Genomic DNA, 13678 nt, shown 5'->3' with positions numbered 1-13678 from the left:
TCGAACGTCAGCAGATTTGACCCCTTCGCTCTAGACCGACCAAGTCGACGATTACGCCAGCACTGCGGAGAATCTGACACCACCGACAGACGGTTGCGTAGTTTATTCGTTTTTATACATTCATGTTCGGTATTACTAGCTGTTTTTTATTCGTATATATTATAAAAAATAACCCTTAAACCTCCCACTCGCGAAACTCACGCCACTCTTTCAATGGAATTTAGGTCATCATTATGCATCCCCCGTGTATCAGCTGCCGCCACAGTTTCCACTTCCACCACCATCACCGGTGATAACCTCGTCGCAAATGCATAGTGAATGATATTATAATGATTTAATGATGATATAATTTATATTATATTCACTCTTGCATACATGGTATTCGTCCGCGGTGTTTATCGACCGAAAATAATATGTTTGCGCGATAGGATAATTAGAAACTTTTCGTTTTCGACGTTTTAAAGTATCGTGTGATGGCCTCTGTGTCGGCAAACTTACTACTTTTAGCGCACGCCATACAAATATATAATATTATGGTGGAACTTTGTATAGTCGGCGATCGAGAAATATTGGCGTCGTCCGTCATCGCGACTTATCGTTCAGTCGATTCGTATTGCATGTTTTAATGAGGTGATTTATATTGCTGTGATTAAATTTCTCCGGTCAGAACCTAAATTATAGCTATACATACTTCGTAATCGATGTCGCACACATTCCGAAAATACAAACGGATTGCAGCAATACATAATATATGTGTCTAATACACCGCAATATGACTGTTTGGGCTGTTATGCCGACAAATTACTTGTTTTTGCGAGTGCGCCCTTTAAATGTTCTGACGACCGTTATCGAATGTCGTATAGGTGCACACATACACACACATTTATAATATATGTATATATATAAAGCCGTATAGGATTATGAAAGGAAGGTCCGGCCACTCATACGCACACACCCACATTAGTTGGGGTGACTATGCCCGCCGTAACTGGGGCGCGATAAGAAGTCGTTGCGACCTCCGTAACGAATCGGAAGGAAAAAAAATGCAATTATTACCAAACTATATGTATATATTATATTTATATAGGTTCACGTGTGCCAATTCAGACGATATTGGCTTAATAATTTTATTATCTCGGACCACTGATTTATCTGTGCTTATAACGTTATTAATATTCAATTACGTTGCCATATGGTTTTATAATATATATTAGCTTTCCGTTACCGACGGTCATCTATAATGATATTGAATGGTGAATTTATTTTTATTTATTTATAAGCAAAAATACAATATTGTTTGGAAGTGCTATATAATGCATTGTACAATACATAGGAACTAACTTAGTATTATATCAAACATCCACAATTATTAAAACCTTGTTAACAAAAGACTGTTTTTAATTATGATATATACAACGGAATGTTTCAATTTTATTCGTGTCTCTTCTTGGAATTTAATCTATTTCGTTTCGCGATGATTAATATTTTAGAATTCTATATTATATGTGTTGAATATCAAAATATTGAATTATTCTGTGATGCGAGTACCTTATAACTTTTGGTTAACCCAAATATGTTCCAAAACTGTAAATTGTTTATACTCAATTTATACAAATCCAAAACTCGAAGTTAATATCACGTGGCCATTATCAGAGTGGAATATTATATAATGTACAATAATATGTGTTTCGCATTTTTCGAATACGTGCTTTAAAATAGCACCGAGGCAATAAATGTGAATACAAGAAAATTGCGATCGAGGAATCTTATCTGCATATAAATTAGGTTGTTTACAGGTGTTTCGAATAGTTGGTTTTATTATTATTAAACATTCGGTACTTAAGTTATAGGCTGCACATGCAGTCTTGGATGATATGGTTCGGTGTTTGTAGCGTTCTAATTGAAAATATAGATCATGATTATTCTATAGTTATATTATATAGTGATACATATTAGTTATACCGCGCACAAAAAAAAAAACATCTATTTCGATTATATACACGTTAAAAAACATATTTTTACATATTATATACACACTTACGCAAATATAAAGGAAAACACAAACGCCTATATGTATATTATATGACTGCAAAGAGCTATAAAATCTCGTTGAATATGTCGCAGTCGTCTCGTTCAGACTGTTTTCATTAAATCGTAAAACAACATTATAACACAGACAAACAAAATACCTCATACACTATGTATTTGATATATTATATACTCGTATATTAATATACGACTCCTGAAATGATGACTTTGAATTTTCGTCATCGTCTCCGCCAGCCTCCGCGTACACCTGTTGTGTAGTTATTATACTTTTTAGGAGCCATATATTATATTAACCAATACCGCTCTAATGGGAGATAAACATTGAGCACACAAACGGGTATAGAACAGAGCCGCCGCGTGTGTTAAACGTTTCGTAAATTAAAACAATAGACTCTGTTTTGGCGAAAGCCGTTGGTATATATACCGTAGGTGATGTATGCATTTTGATTCATCGTCGCGACCAATTAGTTATGCGTGTCACATATACAGATATGATAATTGATAATGTAATAATAAATATGTCGCTGCGTTGTCGTTCTATTTAAACCGTGACTCATCATAAATATTTTTTGTAAGTTCACGTGATGAATATATTGCAAACACACGTTTTAAAATATTTACTCGCAAATCACTAGGATTCCATCTTGTTTGTACTTATCGGTTATCCTCTCTGCTGTAATCCTCATGTCGAGTTCTTTATTCACATTTTGTGGTTTATCCACTCTTGACGTTATTTCATATATAATTTCGCGTTTCCCGCCGCTCGTGATACACAACAGACAACAATAGTGTAGTGCGTATCGTATACAGGATATTATATTGGTCTCTGTCCAAATATTCGGCGTCTATCTATATACACACGCACAATTATGCAAACATTTGTTCAAAACACAACATCAAGTGGTCCTGCTAGTCGCAATTTAGCTGCGGGTGTTGTTTCGATCAGCTGCAGTAGCAGCAGTTGTTCCGACAGTGTTTTACACGCGCTAATATCATCCGTTTTGATTACATCATAATAAAACTCGACGCGAACGTTTGGTTTTCCGCCACGGCCGACTTCAACACCGTCACTCTATCACCACCACCACCACCACTATCACTAAAATACTAAATACGTAATAAATAAGTACGAGTAGGAGCTGCAGCAGACCGCGTGCAAAGGATGTGGTGGACCGGGAAGAGAAGAGGAAAGCGGGTGAACCCCGAGAGGGGAGATATACACGTCTGGTTCGGACGAGGACCAGAAAGTAGAGAAGTCAGCCAACACACAATTGCAGCATGTATATATAATATAATATAGTGTATACTGTATTATACGGTTATTGTTTATATATATATATATTTATATAAAACGTACGAGATCGCGTTAAAACAACACTACACGCACACACACCACTGTATTGCTACTGCTGTGGGTGGAACGAGCTCGCGTTTATAAATCACTTTATGAAGTTAGCTGCTGTAGCTCCGCGTTCAAACGGCCCCATATATACGTACAGTTTCTTAACTGGGTTATACGTATGTATATTCGCGCTTATCTACCTATATGTGTATATACATGTAAGTGTGCGTAAATATAAACTCGTATATATAACCGTCGGTTGTGTATGCTTTGTGGAAGTTTTTGGTGTGCTCTTTACGGGTGCACGGCCGTATTGTCGGGTATAGAATGCGCTTATCATTATTCTCGGACAAATCGCATTACGCTCGGTTGGCCATTTACTGCAGTAAATTGTACATGTGTATTGTAAAATGGCTGCAGTATAGTTTTTAAAGTTTTTTTGTTAGTTGTGAGGGGATGACTGTGTGAGTCGACTTGTCGATGCCATTATTTATCTATATTTTTGTTTATGAATTTTGTGTATATTATATAATATATATACATCGTATTAGCTGTAAAACCCGACTTTATCTGTGAAAAAAAGAACAATATTATCGAATACGGCCTTGTATATAGGTGTATCTCGGTATAAGTTAAATTACCTCAGTTTACGAGTAAATCGGCGTGTATATTTACTTTCCTCTCTTTGTCAACTACTTCTATTGAGATAGGCAATTATCTTGGTAATTGGTATAATTTCCAATGTGGTTAAAATTATATTTAATCGATATTCCTGATATCTTTAAAAACAATTTTAAATTTTCATCAAAATATTATTGTATTATAGGTTTCAAGCAAACGAGCAACACGTTTATTTATGTTGTTATCCGTTTCGATTTGATAAAATATCTATTTTATTTCTGTAACCTATTTCAATCTATTGGAATTGAAAAACGAATTTATGAACGTCTACACACTTTGAGCCTCAATAGGGAATATATATGTTAAGTTTATTGTTTCAATAGTTTCCAAGTCCATATGCTTTTTCTGCTATACAAACGAACAATCGCTTTTATAAGTTATACATAGATATAATATTATGTAGAATGCGTTTCGTTCATTTCTTTTGTACATCAAAAGTAGCTAAAATGACGTTTATAAGTTTAAACGTCCATTATAGTCGTATGTATATAATAATATGTCGACACTCACGCGTGCAATATACACGATGGTGCTACTTCTAATACTCGTAAGTCACACATTTATTTGATATACAATCTCTGTTTTTTCTTCAGGGAAAGGGTTGTTATATTTTTGCCAGTTTAGTACTTAAATATCTGGACACATGTCATCGCGTATAATCGCGAGTCGCTGTCACGTGATAATACGATGTGACCGACTGCCGTCTGGCACTCGTGTACATAATAAATCAAAATATCGGTCGATAGATAGTGACTGTAATAATATAAGGTAACCTATCCGGCATTTGCTATGACGGTGCACAAACGCCGGATGTATATATGTATATGTACGGAAAGAGCATATATATATATATTATAAATAATATTTTTGTAGGGATGATTTGTACGTATATACCTTTATGTTTTGAAATTGTCGTGTCGAATTCGCTCATGTCGTTGATATATTTATTCTATTATATAATATATTGTACAATGCTGGACAGTGGGTATTATTATTATCATGTGCTTTCGTATACGATGATATATGCGTTCATATGTATACGTGTGCGTGTGTGTACGCTCTCGAGCGAATCGACCAGCATCACTTTTGTTTACTGGCCGTTTTCGAATCGTGTGCCGGCGAAACGGTATTCGACTCGCGAAAATACGCTTCTCGTCCGCTCGTTCGACGCCGCGGGACGACGGGCTCGGCTGACGATGCACGTTTTACCACCTCGCTTAAGTGAATATCTGTCAACACACGGTGGTGCAAGCGATTTGTGCTTATATAAATGATGTCACAGCCATGCACAATAACACATATCGATCATCTATATATCTGTATATATATATATACACACACACACATTTACCCTCATTTCACGCGATCAATTTGTGTCCGCCCAGCTCGTCGTACGAAAGTAATAGCCGATTCGGATGCTCATCCGGTTGTTTTTATATATATACACGCGTATATTATTATGTAGCTTTGTGTTAAACACACACGAAAACGCATGACGTGAGTTAGTGTTATGTGTGTGTGTATGTGTGTTTCTTACGTATGTAATATCGAGCGAGAAAGACGAAATAGTGTACACAATATAATATGTGTATTGAAACTTAGTTGGTTGTTTCTATTATACTTCCAACCCTGCACGCTGTGTGTACGATTTATAACCTTTATAATATGTGTAATGGTATGATACTTTTATTAAAGAAACGGTTTGGCCTTTTCCGGTTATCCGTACAGTTAAATATATTGTTATATATTTAGGGTATTTGTACAGAAACTAAAAAAAATACATACCGTTCTGCGTCGTTTTGTTGAATTTGTTGAATTTAGCGTACGCCGTGTATACATTATTTGTATAATAATAATACATTATATGTACTTGCGTTATATGCGTATTTAATATTTTATTACTATGTCCCAGAATCGTATAGAAATTTGATAATTTTAACGAGTCCATCAGTGTCACTGAAATTGTGTGTATACGTTTATATATATATAATGTATATGTATGCGACACAGACCATCATGGGAATTGATGTTAAAGGAACTGTTAAATATTCTATCCCGTTAAACTCGTTTGTGCACCCGGAATAATGGTTTTGCATTTTATTTACCCAATCGTACTTATGTGCGCACGCCGTGAAAATATATAGATTAAAAAACTATATTATTGAATAAGATATTAAAATTTAGTATTTTTATTTTATTTTTCGCTTGTTTGTTCATTATGCATTTCTTTTTATATATTTCAAATAATGTTTAAAAATATAATTTAATATATTTAATCTATTTGAGCTTAAAGCGCAACGACAAAAATGCATACATTTTCTCAGCTCTTTTTCAAGTTATCTTTTCGTACTATTTCTTAATATTAGTAGTTTAAGTATATCATAAAATATATTTAATAATAAAGACTAGGTTATCGTATTCATTATGAATCGTTTATTGTATATTATGTATTTATGTATAATGAATAATGACTTATCAAAAAATTATAATTTAACACATACATTACAGCAGTGACTTACCATTTAATGATGTAGTATACTCGACACTTTCTGTACATTAGAGTAGTTACCAACTACCTTCCCCCCTCTTTTTATTTATAAAATATTTAAAATATAAACACTGAAATAAAACTAAAGAAAATATTTAAAAATTAATGCGTAAAATTACTTATTAATATTGAAGTTTCCATCATTAAATTAAGATATTTTCTACCTATATATATTTATAATCATTGATATATATATCAATTATATATATATATTATTTGAAGGTACCTACGTATGATATATATACTGTTTTTGAAAAGTTAATTGACTGTAGTCAAAGAACAGTACTGTTATTTCGTTTGTGGAATATAGATATTAATGTCGCCCCTTCATTAATCGTAGTTTTAATAATTTATCAATAACGATTAAAAAGGTTCAAATTTTAACAACGAAATTATTTTTTTTTTCTACAGGTGATATTACGCAAAAAGGGTACGAGAAAAAGAAGACAAGACTTTTGGCTCCTTATGCTCCTAAGCAGCCCCAAGGTTTGTAGTCGTTAGCTATTTTTTCCGTGTTTTTTAACGACCTAATCGATTTACATTTTTTGGTCTATTACATAAATTTTAAATCATTTCATCTACTATCTTCCTTTTTTTTTTATAATACGTATTTTGTTTCCGATTTCATTAAGGCTTCTTTATTGTCTGTCCTTTTTTTACGATCAAGCGTATTAAAATATCCTAACTCAAATGGCCGTACTCTGGTCCGTACTTAAAAAAAATAAAATAACAAAACAAAGGATTGCCCAACAAAGGGTAAGGTCAATAAATCTATTGTCCTACAAAATTTATTACTCTAGAAAAAGTGAATTTTATTTTTATAATAAAATTGAAAAGTATTGAGTTTATTTTTCTGTACTTTCAATATGCATAATACAATTTGGTTTCTATATTAAACAGATACAAATTATTGTACCCTATATATTTAAAATAGATTTACACGAGTTTGTATCGATTTATATTTCACGTGAATCGCATTTTATAATAATCGCATATTCGCATTGCAGAAATTTATCAGATTCTTCTTTCAATATGTTTAAATAATTTAAAATATTTATGATAAATGTTTATGCATTACTGGAATTTTGGATGTCCGAAGTATATATTAGATATTTAAATTAATTAAATCTAGATTAATTTATGTACCTTTTTATTAATAATTTTCAATTCTATTTATCACATAATTGACAAAGATTATTGATAATTAATATACCTAGCTTAAATGCATAGTTGATTTTAAATTCATTTCTTATTAGTGTATGTCGTAGTCGGGGTGGTATGCAATAAATGTATATATATAATTGTATGTGTACAAATTTGTTTTGTGAATTGTGGCATGTCAGACGAATATAACATCTGATAAATGATTAACGGTGTACTTCATAAACCATGTGTGGTATACCTATACATATTTTAAAACGAATAACTATACTAAATATATGTATTAAATATGCATTAATATCAAGTTATATGTTTATCGTTAAGTCAAAGAAAAATTACATGGTAGGCGGGTTCTAAAGTAATATATTTAAAGCTAGAAAATATAGTTTTCATTTTACGTTATACTAGTCGCAGAATTCGTATAGATATTATCTGTTAATTTTATTACCACCTACTTACAAATTAAACATGTCTATTAATACCAGTAAAATTACATGTATTAATACAATCATTTTAAATTACATTATTAATCATTTAAGAATGATTTATAGTTATAATTCCTAGCAAATAATTACATTCTTAATCATTTTTTTTTTTTTATTATTGTTGACTATATAAAATAAATGTAAATGTCTCTAATCATCAGATACTATGCGTTAATGATCTCTATTTTTCAGTTTGTAACGTTTAACAAACATGTACAAGTATTTGGAAAATTTATCATTTATTCGATGTTTTTTACTCCTTCAGTCTCTATATACATTTTTAAATTATCCTGAATTCGATTTGCTAAAAGTTATTTATCTTTGTATGTATCTTGCCTTCGACATTCATTGACCTACATTTTATTTTATGGGAGAGAAAATGATAACAAAATTCCCTTGGTGCTTCATATAAATTGGAATATATTTATTTACTTTTATTTGTACTTCAATCCATTTCTTAGTTGTACATGATGAAATAATTTAGTGTTATTATTTTATTATCTTATAACTAATAATGGATTAAGTAATTAAATCTATTAGTAAGAAATTTCAGTTATGTAAATAATTTAATAAAAACCTTTTGGCGATATTGCGATGTTTCGTAGAACTAAATCGATTTATAAAACCTTTTAAATAAATTAAAAACAAATTTAGTTCAATTTTGTTTATCTTCGTTTGTAGGTATTTAAGTATTATACTTGTAAGTAGTTATATAACTGGAAAGTTACAGAACTTAAAGACCGATAGCTAATTTTCAGTAAGTAAAAAACCATAATATACTAGTCAAAAATATATCATAATTAACCTAAGTTTAACCCTTTCATCACCCAATTATTGAATTTAAAATACGAGTTTTTATGCAATGAATGTATTCCGTTTCTTGTAAAATAGAAGATCTCAATAGTTCAGTATGCAATATAATATTATGCAATTTGAACATTCTATACCGATTTAATGTAATTAATTTGACGTTATTATAGTGTTCGATACGTCATAATATTGCAAATTATACAATCGATCCAATTCTTGAGAAATATGATTACGGAGCGTGCCTATTTTATAAACGTTTTTGTCCTTGTTGGTCCTATAATTTCCATAAATCCCAAAATAATTAAAAACCTTAATTTAGTCACGATAAATGCGGTTATATTTTCAGGTAGGTATAAAAAGTTACACGGTTAATAAATATTATTGACGTGCCTGATTACGTATTCGTGTTTTTCGACTATATAGGTAAAATTACACTGCGTATGTGATATAATGCCCATGTATTATATTTATATTTAATGCAATAGTTTGTGATAACTATTATGTATGATTATTGTATATATATATTATATATAGGGAAGATATCATAAGTCCTTGGTTTGCGACTATCTTTTTTACGATACCTAATATATGTTATTATTATTAAGTTTACTGTATATACGACCTATATAAATATTATATATAAATATATTGTGAGTATTGAATGTGCTGAACCAAGAGTGTGTGTTGTGTGTACTTTACAGCCGGTCCCCCATCGGCTTCGAACAGTAAACAGCCGTCTTCCCAGCAGCATCAACACCATCAACATCGCACCAGGCGCACGCAAAGGCGCGTCACTCATAATGAGAAACGATATCACTCAGGTATATTATAGACCCTTGAACTTTTGTGCATTCCCTCTTATTCGATTTATTTCACAATAATTATTATTTTTATTTTGTGCGATATTGTTATTATTATAATAGTATAGTGGTGTGTTGTGCATGGTGTTTGTGACATTTATATTTAATTGATATATTATTATTTTATTTTGCCTTCGTAGACTTAATAATATATTGTAACATGTATATTCTATTCTTTCGCTCGCTGTCGCTTGATTATATATATTGTGCACGCTACGCACCGCTGAAGACATGTGGTGGGATCATTGCGGGCTTCATCATCCTATATTACGGCTAAAAAAAAAAAAAAAAAAAATTTTGTTTTTATATTCATAATTGCAAACTTCATACAAGTAACTGACGGTTGAAGAGTTAGACGTGTGACAACCAATAAACTTTAGCTCTTTAATACCGTATAATATACATAAATAATATTAAATATTATATTCTCATCATGCTTAAATCTGATTGAGCGTTTTAGTGTGGTGGAGGAAGAAAAATATTTAATATATTCGTAGGTATATTACTTTCGCTGGCATTTTATTCCGATGTGTTTTGGAAATTTTGTAAATGTGCTAATCAAATTACTGCTTAAACAAGCTAGAACCTGTGTGTAGGGGCAGTATATTGTAATCGTTAAACACACTATTTTCGCACTTTGGATTTCGGTTTTCTTTTCCGTCGGTTTTGTAACAAATTCAATCGACGACATTTGCGGCGCTCCGTGCGTGATGCGAATGAATTAATTTTTTTCTCTTCATTCACTCGAGCGTTGGAATCCGGATGAGGATTTATTTTCGTGGTTGATGCAATTCAATCGTAAAACGAAAACAATAAATATAATATAATAGGTATTATCCGTAGGCGAAGAGGAAAATTGTGTTTTATTTCCAATTATAATACAGTGAACTCCACTGTAAGGTCTACGAACAAACCGGGATATTTGAACTCAAGACAAAGCATTTTGTGATTTTGCGTGTGCAAAAGCTTCTCGCCACATTTAAGTTAAATCCGATAATCGAGATAATCTTCAGACTCATGCTGCACCACGATAATTTATTTACATATATATGTATATACATATATACAGTTTATAGTGTATAATTGTCAGGAATACAGATTATATGCAAGTCGTCAAGTTCATGTCGTTTAAATCAATACGCATCGCTTCACTGTTAAAATTTCTCGACTGTGAAATACTTTTTACTATAGGTATATGTGGCTTTATGGTATATACCTATATAATACTTAGGTTGAATATAGACATTGATATTCTGAGATGTCTCACGAGTTATATATTACATTATATTTAAATAAACTAGTATATTTTGGCCATGCAATTTAAAATGGATAGATGTACTGTAATGTTTATACGCGTTCGCAAACATTTTTAAAATTATTATTTCTTTTTGAGTGAGTATACTTATACTATAGAAGTATAAAATATAACAAGCATTAAACATAATAGAAAGTGCAATATAAAAGTTATATAAAATCTATTTTTCATTATATTACAGAATTGTATTTCAATTTATTCTTAGAAATGTCTTACTCTATATTAAATAATATTCCTTTCAATATGACAATTCAGTTTTATAATAATTTTTATTGTCGTTTAAAAATTGAAATTTGATATTTATTTTAATAACGAACATTTAAAAAAAAAAATGAGAGTAATTTAAAATGTTAGGGTTTAATAAGTAGGTACTTGATTTTGTAAAAAACATATCTCAGAAAAATTAATACTATTCTAAATAATGAGCAATGGTTATTTTTTTTTTATATAAAATTAATATATGATTATATGATCCTTAATTATGTGATTCCGATAATCATTTATTTATTTTTAATTCTTGGTTAAATACTTACGGTAAAAAAAGGTATCTTCGGTTTACTGTTTGAATGATATGATCCTTTTTTATCGTTTTATAATTGAAAACTCACAACCATACCCAAATGTTGTACTTATTATTTGCATATTATGTACCCGCAAATGTTTACCAAATGCACACGTGATCAAGTCGTTATAATATGGAATATATTAAGTGGCCAACCATAAATTATTTCCCCCCACTATAACTACACGAATGTAATATTTTTTTAAGTACGTTGTAGGACGCAATAGCTGGGGTATCATAGACGTTTTTAAGTTAAAATTTTTCTTTCTTTTTTTTCTTTATAATTTACAAGTGTGGATTTGTGGTATGCTCTTTGTGCGCGAAAACAGACGAAGAGCTCACTTAAAACCATGTAACGCTCGAACCATCACGGTATAACAATAAAATTGTTAAATGAAAACCGTAACTGTTGTTTTAAACATATCTAAAGCTCTTGTCAAATGAATAGACCTCGGTTTTCAACCCTCGAACGCACGTATAAAGGGTTAAAATGGAACATGAATCATGCACGAGATAATTATTATACTGTGGAAAATGAGACTATACACTCTATTCCACATATCTATTTAGCGTATACCGCTTTTTTGACGTGCGTAGTTTTTATCTATAATATTTTTCGTCTATTATTTATTGTTTAACGGTACGTTCAACGGACGAAATATACGCTTTAATAATTATTATACTCTGGGTTTACGAGCATGTTAAACGTTTCGAAAACAGTGCACTTACATGTCAAACTATATTAATTTTATAATTTATATACCATGAAATGCTCCGTGGGTGTGTAACGCGGCGCGGTGCGCAGGTTTCGATAAATTTAATATCATAATTATTATTATTATTGATACTATATATGACGTAGTAATGTATATACAGCATCAGCTGCTGTACCGTAGCGATATTTTGATCACAATTTATTGATTTTTGATTGGACGGTAACAATATAATAATTAATCTCGTCTTCGTTTCGTATATTATAGTAGAGAACAAATAACAATTCCGCATCGTCTTAACGAACATAGCTATGTGTGTAGTGAACTAGTGATTGTGATGCGTGTATATGTATAATTAATTTACAAATATTTGATCGCATATACGAACCGCACTTCCTATATTGGTATTTAAGTGTCGGGGGCAGGCACGGCACTAGAATTTTTTTCCAGGGGAGGCAGAGTGGGGCAAATATTTTTTTTACGTGGGCTAAAATTTTTCAACAAATACTGAAGTTATTTTAATGAAATATAAATATTTTCGTATCATATAACATAATATAGATATTATCTATATAGTACATACGTTTTATATTGTATGCTCTAAGAGTCTAAACAGATAATATATACAAACTTTTGAATAGTTAAAAATGTTTTAAGAATAATGTCAAATATTTTTTTTTGTACCTTATGTAATAAAATGTCTAATCACAGACCTTCAACAACTATATTCATAATGATGACATGATACACAAAAATGATAAGTTCTTTATGACTTTAATATTACATACCTTTGTGAATGAATAATTATGTTTCTTTTACTTACCTACATTTCATAAATATAAATTAAAGTAATTGTGTTAAGTAATGAACAATTTGTTTCAATCATCTTTAATGCAATGATTTGGGATACGTTTATTTGTTCATTTTCATCTAGTAATTAGTACTCAATAAAGGTAATAAAAAATAAATAAAAGATTTTTTCTTATTTTACAAATTTCAAAACACATTTTATTGAAATTGTAGTAAATTTTTTCCTTATTAGACAAATAATAAATTTAATTTATTCCTCAATTTTTTTAGTTGTGACAAATATATTATATAAGCTAAATATTGATATTTTACACAATATCTATCGTACATATTTTTTAGTGG

General features: G+C 30.7%; 1 protein-coding gene across 2 annotated transcripts in view; it reads left to right on the top strand.

The window, feature by feature from the left end:
* LOC114129377 (disco-interacting protein 2) overlaps window positions 1-13678 on the top strand; it is a 79990-nt gene that overhangs the window by 46074 nt on the left and 20238 nt on the right. For both annotated transcript variants that reach the window (XM_050198959.1, XM_050198958.1), the window contains exons 2-3: window positions 7032-7106; window positions 9778-9897. In XM_050198959.1, the coding sequence (XP_050054916.1) occupies window positions 7032-7106; window positions 9778-9897 (195 nt within the window). The remainder of the gene's footprint in view (window positions 1-7031; window positions 7107-9777; window positions 9898-13678) is intronic.

The sequence above is a fragment of the Aphis gossypii genome, chromosome 2 (assembly GCF_020184175.1).
Source record: "Aphis gossypii isolate Hap1 chromosome 2, ASM2018417v2, whole genome shotgun sequence".
Taxonomy (NCBI): Eukaryota; Metazoa; Arthropoda; class Insecta; order Hemiptera; family Aphididae; genus Aphis; species Aphis gossypii.
This window is presented reverse-complemented; position numbering and strand designations above follow the sequence as displayed.